Here is a 12,831-nt window from a genome sequence, read left to right as displayed (position 1 = left end):
ATATGTAGAAGTGAGACACATATGTATGCACTTTCACCAATGAAAAAAAACTACGATAACTTAATTTGCTACACTTCATAATAGTCATAACTATAACCCAAGCATTTTAATTTAACAATAATATTAGAGTATTTTGATTTTTTTAAAATAAATGTTGCTATTTTATCTTAATTTGGGTTTCACTTAGTAGAGCATTGGAAATGCCTTGGGTTCAGAATAGGTGGTATAATTTGATAGTTGTTGAAATGTGAAGTTATACCTGTATACTGCTAAAATCAGGAGTTAAAATATAGTTGGTTTGGCTCTGTGCTTCTGGGGTGTGTATGCATGCATGTGAGAGATATATAACTACTCCACTTCATCAAATTGAAAGGTACAATAGCTTTACCTATTCTGGCCATATGTAATAGCTTATTTTTAAAGATATCGTAGTATGTAAATGACACAGCTGTGAATGGGTGTGACAAGTAGAGTTGCCAATTTTAGTTGGACATATTCCTGGAGGTTTCATCACATGACATAATCTTTAATAAAAGATTAATTTTTAATTCCTGGAGACTCAAGGGCAATCCTGGAAGGTTGGCAACCCTAGTGATGTCATACCCAAACAAGTGATTACAGATGTCTGACCTAAAACAGTCATTGTATGTGTATATGGTTTATACAAAAAAATTAAAAAACTGATATAAATGTGGCTTTTTTTTGTTTTAAAAAGTCCATTGAAATTTAGCTTGAGGGCATAATGCAAAATATAGTACTGTGTTTTTGGTGTCTTATATATAATAGGACTGTTACCTCTCTTAACAAGTTTGGCACTATGCCTGGTCATACTAACTAATATAAACTGTTTTTAGTTTGGAAAAACATGGTCCATTTCTTGAAACCATATGTAATTTCAAGTAAAAAGTCATGAAAAGGTTCCAATTTCAATCAAATTACTTATTTGATAGATTTTTAAGCTCAAAACTAAACTTGAAAACTAAATAGTCTTGTTTTTCTGTTAATATGTAATAGGAGTAAAACCTATGATCAGTAATTGCTTGAAAAGCTACTGAAATTGTGTGTGTGCCTACTATTGAGCGCTTCCTTTAAATTCCATTTTTTTTCCTTCTTCCCTTTTCCTCAAGCAGGTTTTTCCTTTTCACTTTTGATACAGCTTCTGTCCTCAGTCGTTCCCACTTCTCGATCATTTTAGTTGAGTCTTTATGTGACACCATTTTGGATACAAATTGTAAACTTCATATGTTGCTTATATATTAATTACAGTGGATATGAACTCACAGGGCAAAACTTTTCAACATTTTCTGAAAAAAAATCACAATCCCTCAACCCACAGATTTTATTGCATTAATGTCAATGGCCTCATTTGTACAACAGCTGATGTATTAAGTACTTGTTGATTATCTTAATTGGTAACTGTGCTACATTCGTAACAACTGAAAACAATCGGTCAGTGTCTGCTATTTATGCATAAATAGTCACATAGATGCAGATTATGTTTGAAGAATAGAATGTTAGTTTGAAAAGTAATCTGTTACATGAATGCTTCCATTGCTTGCCACTCTCAGGTGGGTTACGCTTTCACATATTGAATCTTGCTGTATGTACTTACTATAGGTGTTGATAGTAGCAATTTGCATAACTTCACTGGTTTGATGCTCTGAAATGACTGGTATTATGAAGCTGTATTTATCATTTTTAAATACAGATAAATGCTATAGTCATGTTAGCGTAGTATTTTGTTTAGGTTTTTTAGCTATCTATTACATTTTCTTGATGCCTTGTATAGTGTAAAGAACTTTATTTATTAAATGCTTTTTTGTGTTTATGAATTTGCAACTTGAAAACAAATATTTGTGGCTGATAGTTTCTACCTGAGTTTGTGTTCTGTTTTGTTTTTTCTGACTTTTGTACATGCCCCCCCCAATATGTTATCTATATTTAATGTTGCAGCAATTTAGGGAAAGGTAGAAGTGTTCATCTTTACTGGTTAGAGCACATTGAGGAGTTGGCAGATTTCAAAAGAAGTTTAAATATCTTTTTTGTTATACAACAGTAAGTACTATAGTATGTGATGGCACCTTAGAGACTAACAAATTTATTAGAGCATAAGCTTTCGTGAGCTACAGCTCACTTCGCTCACGAAAGCTTATGCTCTAATAAATTTGTTAGTCTCTAAGGTGCCACAAGTACTCCTTTTCTTTTTGCGAATACAGACTAACACGGCTGCTACTCTGAAACCTATAGTATGTGATGTGTCTCAAAATTTAACTTGCTACTTTGTGAAATGCAATCCCGTTTTATCTTGAAGGGCCAAAAGCATGTTAGTAACTAATTTCTTTCAGATCTTTGTGTTGTTGCAAAAATCACTATTTAATTAAGGTAGTACAAATCTACCTTAGTTATTTGTTGCTGAAACAGATTAAAATAGCTTGCTTTTCATTAGAGTAATCACAGTTCAGTGTTAATTTTTTTTGTCCGATTAACTGTAGAAAAAATTGTCCATTGTGCGATATGTACATAGAGAATAATGTTTCTTGTTTTTATAATTTGCACAGCAATTTAAAAAAAATTTAAGAAGCCTTGTCTTTTGAAATAGTTAAATTTGCTTCTTAAAAACCACAGCTCTTCACTTGATTGTCATACTCAAGTGTGAAACTAGTGCAGGAATAACAGAGAGTAAAAGAGAAACATAGCAGACTGATATGCCATAGTAGCATATTCCCATCCTGTCAGCTGGAAAAATTAAATCTGGTTACAGCATGGATTAACATTTGGCTTGTGGGGAGGGGAAACTCGATGTTTTAAACTCGATGAAATTGAACAATGAGATTATATAGTTTACAGCTAATTTCAAAGTCCTGCTTTTGGCTTTTTGTTGAGCAAATTTTTGTAAGGGAGAGTAGTAATTGTATTAATTGATTGTCTTTAACTGTCCCCTATTTAATAAGATATTAAATATTTGTCTGAAATGGTGTTAAGTACACCATACTGTGTCTCATATCATATTCATAGTTAACAGAGCAATATTATATGTTCCATTGGGAAAAAAATCTAATAAAACATGTTAGTTAAAAAATCTAATTTAATAAAACCCTTGTTATAGAATATGGAAACACTGTTTTTTTGCTATACGTTTGTATTGATTCATATATGTATAGGATGGAAAAAGCCAGAGTACTATCCAGATAATACAGGGAAGTTAGTTGTGTCATTTCTTCACTGAGAACAAACAATTTTTTACTTCATGTAAAAATATTTTTTTATAATTGATCATCACTTGCAGTGACACACTGTAATTACATATTACAATGTGTGTTTCAGATCTATGGAGAGGGTTTATTGTATCCACCTATAATTCTTTGAGTGAAAGAGCAGTAAAAATTAAATAGTGGTAAAGGAAATCTTATATTTATTTTCAGGCATGTGATCTATGTGTTTCGTTTTTCTTCTTTTTGCATATTAAGTCCATTGCAATTCTTTCCCATTGGTTCTTCCCTGGAATGGGGTTTCTATGCAAATCATAGTTTATAGCAGGGCGCTATGTTTTGATTTGACAGCAGCTGCTTTTTGTGATGTAAGCTGCATTCCTTGGCAAGAGGACTGAGGTGGGGACACATCATTTTTGTAATTCACTTTGGGAAAATACTCTTGTCTGAATTTACTAGGCAATTCATATTTTACAGTATAGAAGAAAATATTTAAATATCAAATATAAATTCTAGAAAATAGAACAACCTTTGTTTCATTTTACTCAATGCAACATTCTTAGTTGAAATCTCTAACTTTTCTGTTGGTACACAGACATGCATTTTGGAATGGTATCATACGTATACTTTCCCATTCAGAACTGTGTTACTCCCTAACAACTTGTAGGACTGCATTTAACCTTACAGATTATTAATATTCATCTGCAGGTATATTCCTAAGAAACTTTCAGATATTATCTTTATTTAAACCTTCTCAGGGATAAGTAGATATAGTCTTTAGTTACCTGAAACGTTTATTTTATCTTTCTTAGTTGAAAAAAATAAAATCATAGCTAGTTCATAAATTTGTCTCTGCTAATTCAGCTATTTTATAGGTTCTTCATTACTTCTTTACAGTTGTAAATAATGTTCTGGAAACCGTTTTTTAAAAAAGCCCAGTAAGTATTCAGACTTTTTTTTCTCCTACTGTAAATTTTGTGTACCATAATTTATGTTTAAGCACCATTCAAGGAACTTTAAGCCTAAGGCAGATTTCAGCTTTGTGGAGTCTGTGTAAAATAATTTGTGTCTCTCCAGTAAATACGGGCTAAACTCTCTAACTGTACTTTCTATTAATTCAAACTCAACTGGGGAAACCCAGGGTATCTTACAGGAATGAAGTATGATGAAAATGTGGTTTTAACCTGTAGAATACATATAGAAAAGAGGAAAACTGTGGGGCTTGTTTTATTTTAACTCTGCATTAGAATTGTGATGATGATGACCACTTACTGCACAAGTTTAATCTTTGTCTGACTATCATGTGTCCCTGATGCTTCTTTGTCCATATGTATGTTTTGTTACTTTGCATTGAACTGAATGTGATCAGTTCTAAAAAACATATTTCTGCATTATCCTACCAGCCTATTTCATTGACATCTGTGAAAATTTGTGTTCATGAACATCCCTAGAATTCCAGGTTTACCAAAGTTGGTAGTTATTTTGGTGCCTGAGGATTTTTTTTTTGCCATGCCTTTTTAAGCTCCCTTCATTGGCACAGGCCCAGTCGTTTTGTGCAAGTAAATTTGTAGGTGACTGGCACACTGAAAATCTTCAGACCCTGTGATTTCCCATAACTACATTGTAGGCTAGATAAAAGGCTTTCAGGATCTCTGCTCTCCCATGCTTCTGCCAGTAAATTCATTCCACCCGTCCTAATTGAAGGCAAGTTTTTAGATTGTAGTGGTCCCTGCCTGAGCAGGGTTAGAACTGAGAAATGTTAGAATTCCTAATTGAATTGATGCTCACTTGCAAGCATTGAGTAGGAGTGATTACCATACATTGAATTGGGAAGGCTTTTTCTCCTTGTCTGTAACCACAGTTGGGAAAAGCCACAGCCAGTTTTATTTATTTATTGGTAATTGCCAGGGACAAATAGATAATAAACCTCAGTGGTGAATGTATGTCTGAGGAATCCCCATAGGTGTGTGTACCTGGTTTCCTATGTGCTGTTATGGGTACTCTGTCCATGGTGGATTGGGCCTTGCATGTGTCAGTAGACATCCTGGACCTATTTTGATCCTATAGATAAGGTTAGCATGCCAGGTAATGTTTTCGGTTTGCTTTGCAGGAATTAGTTTGTAATAAGGCCTTTAATTCTGAATGTTGTGAATTCAGATGCATAGAATCCAGCAAGGGTTACTCTGCACTTATATACTTCATGTGTTTAGTGTCCAAGATAAGATTTTTAAAAAAATGCAGTTGTTTATTAGCACTGTAGTACAGTAGATCCATAGTGTGGTAAATATATTCCTGCAGAATTATATTTATTTACCCATCTGAAAATCAAGTGACAGTTTGGGAAAGAAAGTTGGTAATAACACGGAATAAAAGAGACAGTAAGTAAGTGTTATGAAGTGGCATTTCCATAGGATCATTGTATCTAAGTTAGTTCTGGAGTTCCATGATCTCAGAGTGCATTTTATCAAGATGCACAGGGATTTATTTATACAAATAAAATAAATGATGATGAGCACTGCTCCTAAATCATCTGACATTGTGGTTGATGTACCTATTAACATGTATATGGTGCTTTCTCTATCCCAGTGATTCTCAACTTATTACACATTGTGGACCGCAGGAGCTGGGTAGCAGGGCAGTAGCAGCCCAGACCCCGACTGGCTGCCTGCCCTGGTCCCCCACTGTTCGTCTGCCCCAGACCATGGAGCCTGTGGGACTGACCAGCTGCCCCGATTCCAGATCCCCGCTGTATGGCTGCCCTGGACCCTGGAGCCAACGAGGCCAGGCGGCTACCCTGGGCCCCCAACCCCCTGGGGCTGGCCTGGACTCCTGAGCCCATGGGGCCAGCCGGCAGCCCCGCTGCTGCCCCCACAGCTCTGGGCGGTGATGCAGCCTGGACCCCTCCATGTCAGGCAGCCAGGAACCTGGTGGACCCTGGCACACAGGCCGGCCTTTAGCACACAGCTGAGCTGGGCTGCAGATGTCTGCTAATTGGATCGCATGCGGTCCGCGGGTTGAGAACCGCTGCTCTATCTGTAAATGGCTCTCTGGTCATAACACCATAGTATGTGCACATATAATACAATCTTCTAATCTCTGTACATTGTTGAAGTTTTTTCAAATGGTTATGGACATATAGTGGAGAAAAGAATTAAAGTAGAAATATAACGCGATGTACTCTTTTCCAGTGTGTGTTGTTTTCCAAATAAAGATATAGAATGATTAATAAAATGTTCCCAGACCATTTAAAACTCAGAGCAATGGAGCTGACGTAATGTAATACACAGAGTACTTGTAAAAACATACAGACACACAAGTGAATTGCTGCCAGACAGAGACTATAGAGTTAGTTTGCTTAACTGCAGGTTGCCATGTTTTGTACATATGCCAAGCTGGTGCTGTTCAAGAAGTGTGTTCTGCAAAGCTGATTGTATACAGAACCTTTATATTTTAGCATCTTTATTAACAAGCTTCTTGGTGACCTTGGGCTTGATCTTGCAAAGTGCTTAGCACCTCCTGCTAGATATTTAGTGTCCTTAGTTCCCATTGAAACCAATGGTCTGACAATGTTCTGCGGGATCAGTCCTATTCTCAGCAGCATGATTCATAAGAGTTGTTGTAAACTGTATAAAATAAGTTGTATTTACATGAAAACCAAAGTGAAATTTGTTTAATTATAGGCAACTGAATGGCTGTATGAGGTTTTATTTAGGTTATCAAAACTTCTTGTAGTTTATAGACATTTTGTGAGCTCATTTTAGCAGAGCATGTAGAACTTAATTACTTTTGTGATCTAAAATATAGTAAAATTATAACCTGTGAATGCAGTTTATGCATTATGGGTGAAATTCACACACGCCTCCTCCCCCCACCCCTCAAAACATCCTGACTGTGTAGGAAATGGATTGAGTGATGGATCGCTCCTCAAACTGGGAAGGGCTGTGTGGTGGCAACATAATCTCTCATTCCATCTTATTGGCTGGAATTGAAACTTGTATTATAGTTTATATGAGGTTTCTAGGCCACCAAATCTTAATGTGGATTTGCTAGTCCTCCATTGGGTTGCTGCCAAACAACCATATCATCTGCTCCAGCCTGTTTGGTGCAGTGTTGTTGTTGCTGTGTTGGCTCGCCTTGTCTCTCTAATAACCAGCCTGTTAAGGTCAGACACAAAGTCCCCTCCCAGAATGCAGAGGGTACAGAAACCCCTTTGCACTCCTAAACACTTGGAGGGCTTAAATGTTGCAGAGAGCCTTGTAATGAATAGTTCTCTGCATTTACCTCCAATAACTTTAAAGAGCTTGGTAAAAATTTTTATCCTAAGTTTTGGAAAATAAAAAACAAAAAATGTCTTTGGATAAATAGGAGATGAAAAATTAGAATGTTGATCATAAGATAGAGAACAGGATATTTAACAAAAGATTGCTGAGTGTACTTTAATATTCTGCTTTCCTGATGTTTTAAAACATTGATCCCAGGTTATGTTGGTGAAGCTGCTTACATTATGGATTTTGGTAATCACTCTTCACTGCCAATGTTTTTGTAACTTTCACATATTTTATTACTCATTGAATACACAATACAATTTGCAGAGATTCTTGAATATTTACCCAGAGAGTACATGTATTGGTATGGTATGTTGGATAGTTTAATACAGAGCAAATCAAAGGTAACCTGCTCTTTGTGTGTTGATTACACTTACTTGCTTTTTACTAATATTTTTATTATCCCTAAAGACTAAATCCCTAATATCACTAAATATTTTTGTAAATTCAGCATTTCCAAAGATTAAGTACTTTTGTCACAAATCAACTTTACATAAAACTGTCATCTAAAATCCCAGTGCTGTTGATCTTCATAGGTAAACATTATGTATCTGGGACCATGTATACATTAGGAGTGCTTTGTGAGTATAGGTATATGGGTGTATTTTACCTACAAACAGCTCCTACTGTGGATGACTCTTGTACCAGCAAAACTGCACTTATTCCAGCCATCCCAAATGAAATAAGCGATACCGACATAACTATATTTTTGCCAATATAATTGCATCTATACTTAGGGGTTTGGTTGGCATAGCTGTATCGGTCAGGGACCACACCCTCTTCATACCTCTGATTGACATAGCTATACTGGCAGAAGTTTATAGTGTAGATATGGCCATATTTTATGGCAATCAATACTTTTTCTCTTTTATAGAGATGCACTATTAAACATTTGTAATCTGTTTTGGTTAGTTCACATTATAGATCCCTTACATGGCTTTATTGGCCAACAGGCAGTACTCTTGCATCTACCAGGTGATTATCTTCTGAGAAAAGAACACCATTTATATGCATCAATTTCAATGTCGGTTGGCACAGTGTTTCAAGAAGGCAAAATCTGTGCTTAGTTAAAATCTGGCAGATCTGCACCAAGAGATGGCTGCCTCTGGTTCCATCAGGGTACTAGCATTCTGCAGCGGAAAGAATGTAGTGAGAGCAGGGATTTTAAGTACATGCAGCTATTTAAATTCTAGTCTGGCTTTCTCTGAGTGGTGGGGAATAATTTTGCCAAACCCTATTCAGCATGTAGCCCAATCAAGACACACGGACTTGAACAGGCATGTTGAAAAAATTTAGCTCCGCTCTTGGTCTCTTCTACTCAGCAGGTTATTTGGTTTGATATCACCCCCTTCCCCCCTCCCCACCACACAGACACATTTGGTGCATATGTGGAACAGAGAACTGTTTAAAAATCTGCATTTTAGAGAGCAAATGATCTATTTGATCTACAGGTAATAAACACTATCTGTGGTCTCCAGTCACTTGTACTTCACCATGGCCCGAGACTATTTCTGGGTGTGGAACCCCATAAAATGTAGGCTGCCTTTTCTGCAGACATGCCTCCACTTATACCCCTGACTACTTCTGAGAGGGAAAGCAGGATTGTTTACAGGGAGGGAAATATATAGGTTTTTGTAAAAGTCAAATATCAAGGTGAAGACTTAAAGCCTATGCTGTTCCACAGACAAAGTTAAGATACTTTACAAAATCCCTTGGCTAGTGTTTCTGGAGTATTGATCTTTGGTTGTCTTTAGTCATTTTTAAATGACTTTTATACAGTTGCAGTTGAATGGGGATGACTTCTAAGAGGAAGTAAACCTCTAAGATATCAAAGCACTAGCAAAAACCATTGAAATTTTATTTGCTCCATGACAAGTGCCTTAGGTGAAAGTAGATCTTGGCCTATAATAGCAACATGTTTGCAGACGTACAAGGTAATTCAGTTTGTTGGAAGGATGGTTTTTGATGCAGAATTGCTTCCCAAGGTATATGTAAACATGTGGAATGTGAAATCTGTTGAACAATAAGTATGTACTTAGTTGAGGCCTTTGCACCAGTAAGTTGCTTAAGTAGAGGATCTCATCCAAGAAGTAAGAAATATATAAGAATTTTGATAAATATTATTGGAATCTTGGGTTGGCTTATAATTTTTTAAACTATCATTTTAGTGGAGAATGTGTCTTGGAAATTCCAAGAGAGCCAACTAAAGAGCAGATACCTTTTACTATGTGGCCATTAAAGGAAGTGTGGAATAGAAATTGTACATGACATGAGGGTTTTGGGTTAAATGTTGTTGGTTATAAAGTTTGATCCACCTTGATAGTGGAAAGATCTAATGTATACAGGCAGGACCTCTTGGACCCTAATTTTAAAGCAAGGTGGTAAACCATGTGTTACGAGAGTATATTCCTTTATATCTTTTGATGATTTTAACTGTCTCAGAAAACATGAAGGCCAAAAAACATTTATTTTGATAAATGTGTCTATAAGGCTTGTACATATCCCCAGACAAACCTGAGCAAGGCAAAAAATTAAATATGCTCAACAGGGAATTTTCTCAAATTGGGAACAAGATGGCATGTTTTACCAGAAAACTGTTGTTTAAATGAGAATACCAGTTCCCTATTATCCCTTCATCCAATTTTATGAGATGTTTAATTCCCTAGATTCCAAATTAGGCTCCCCTCCCCCTCAATGCATTTCTAGAAGCTCATGAAAGTTTATCTTGAAATGTAAATGACGTAGTTCCTTTTTATGAATATTTAAAATAGAATATCCATCATAATAGTCTGCTTGATTCTGGTTGTCAAATCTGCAACCTACTAATAAATAGTGTGTTCATATTTGTGAGATGTGGAGATGTGTTCTATACAGCATACTGAAAACGCATGTGTGTGTAATTTCATGTGAGTAAAATTATTCACAGGTATTCAAAGGATTGGACCCTTAAAATATTTTATATTAATCTATATGTGGATTTGAGAACTTCCCCTCAAAACTGAGGACATATTAGAACCTGAAATCTTCTATTATTTTTATATTAGTGGCTTATTTTATTTTTGCATTTCACATTGATTATATTTGTATTTGTTTGTACTGTACTTGCTTGCCTATAAAGGTTTGAAAATATAAAAATCAGAGTGAAGTATTAAAAATACCTAAACTTCTAACCATGTAGAAAATTTAACATAAGTTATTAACTTGTTCTTAAAATATCCTTACTGTGTATTTTAATTACTTTAGTAAAAGTGAATCTAGCTTTGTGAAAATTTTGCATCTGTTAGCAATTGAACAGCCAATCAACTAATGCATTAGTAAAACAAACTTTGCCAGTGAGAAATCTAGGGTGGGGACCAATTTTAAAAATAAAAGTATATGGTGTATATGTCATAAAATGATTCTCTTCCCCTCAAGCCCTAACTCCAGTGCAGTATAACAATAATTGAGCAGTAAAGATTGTTTACAAAACCTTACTCCCTACATAATGATCAAAACTTATGGAAACATTTTATAAAAAGTCAAGCATCTGGTAACAATGTATTCAACATGCTAAGCTTCAAACAATTGAAAATGATCACAATTGCACACAAATGTTAGATACTATACAGGATACTGATAACTTCTTTGAATAAATAACTATTTTTTCTGGGTATAATATTTTAGACACTGAACAGTATCTAATTTTTATCTACTAATTTTCATAATTAAAGAACGCACTGATAATATAAAACTTGGCAGTCTTGGAAACACTCCTTAGAAAAACAGATGGCCTTGAAAGAGTTCTGTTTTAAATAGACTGTTGTATAAATTATTTGTCTAGATTTTTTTGTTTTTTCTTAACAAGTCTAATTGTATTAAATAGAACATAACTTCATATTAGGTTGCATTACCATATTTTTTTATACTGACAAACCTTTGTCTTGGTGTGTACTATCATGAAACATTTAAAATTTGTTTCCAAATGAGCAGAGATGTTCATGGCTACTTTAATTAGTTCTTTCAAATTGTTGATAAATATTGTTGTACGTTTGCAAAGGAGTGTGCTTTCTCTCCCACTATGTATTTGAGTCAGCCTTGAAAGAGCTGTGATCTGGTCCCACTTAAAACTGTTTCCTATAGAGGTTTATCAACCCAGTGTCTGTTGGCTAAATGAGGTATCTGATTAAAAATAAAAAGTCAAAGCATATTTGGAAACTGTTTTTTGGCAACATATGTAGCTGGCAATTTGCAGCTAGTAAGATTTTTGCATTAGGTAACAGCCTAAAGTTAACAGTAGCATTGAGTCTTTTTATTTCTTTTTTGCCTTTCTCAAAGACGGTAAAGGGAGAGCCTTGAAGAGTCCTTCCTTGCTCTTATCAACATTACAGCCTCAGCTGCCCTCCTTGGATCCCCTGCCAGGGTTGCTATCATCTTCTGATCAAATATTAATGTGTGATTCTCTGCTTGCTCACTAATCCAAAGCCAATTAATATTATCTGTCAATTATTTACAGATCCTGAGGTGCGGAGGAAATTCCCAGAGGACTACAGTGACCAGGTTTGGAATGCGTAATTAATTTTTTACATGACAAAATTTATTTCAGGGTTGTTCGACATATTATTGCTGTTCTTTTTACTGAGAGAGATAAATGCATTTTTAGAAGGAAAGAGAAGCCATAATTAGGAGCTGAGGATAAAAAAAAAAACGTGTTTGGAACTGGAACTGAAAATATTGTTAGAAGAATTTTGGATCTCAATGAGATCCTTTTACAATCTAATCTTTACAAGCAAACATGAGAGCAGGGAAGAAAATTAATTAATAAATTTCAGTTTTTGCCTGGAGGTGCTATAGTCTGCAGTTGTTTTGGCAATCTTCATCTCATTGTCTGAAAGTTTATAACTTTATTTAACTGGGTACCTGGCACTACAGTACATTTTTAAAATATTTCCCTGATAAAGTAGAGTCTTTAAGTCTGTTTCATAGTGATGGTATAAAAATGTGAATGTGCATATAGAATGCATGGGAATTTTTGCATTTTAGCATATAAACAGAGTGAATGGGAATCCTTCCTAGGACTTGTTAGCTGAGGTTATATTTGTTATAACTGAATGCTACTCCAGATTTTGTTGGCAACTTCTGTATTTTACTATATCTCATTAGGAAGGGATTTGGGGGGAGGAGGGATTATTTTTGTGGTGTTCATGAATGGCACTGAAGTTAATGCTCTGTTGCTGTTTGCCTAACTAGCCCTGTTTGTCAGAAGACTGCTTAAGGCAGCCATTACCACTTGGTCTAGACTAAAACTTGGTCTTTTATCT

General features: G+C 35.4%; 1 protein-coding gene across 13 annotated transcripts in view; it reads left to right on the top strand.

The window, feature by feature from the left end:
- DENND1A (DENN domain containing 1A) overlaps nucleotides 1–12,831 on the top strand; it is a 379,559-nt gene that overhangs the window by 65,879 nt on the left and 300,849 nt on the right. For all 13 annotated transcript variants that reach the window (XM_038374765.2, XM_043498901.1, XM_038374762.2 and 10 more), the window contains exon 3: nucleotides 12,027–12,070. In XM_038374765.2, coding sequence (XP_038230693.1) covers nucleotides 12,027–12,070 — 44 coding nt within the window. The remainder of the gene's footprint in view (nucleotides 1–12,026; nucleotides 12,071–12,831) is intronic.

The sequence above is a fragment of the Dermochelys coriacea genome, chromosome 16 (assembly GCF_009764565.3).
Source record: "Dermochelys coriacea isolate rDerCor1 chromosome 16, rDerCor1.pri.v4, whole genome shotgun sequence".
NCBI classification, from domain to species: Eukaryota; Metazoa; Chordata; order Testudines; family Dermochelyidae; genus Dermochelys; species Dermochelys coriacea.
The sequence above is the reverse complement of the archived record's forward strand: the minus strand, read 5'-3'. Positions and strand labels throughout refer to the sequence as shown.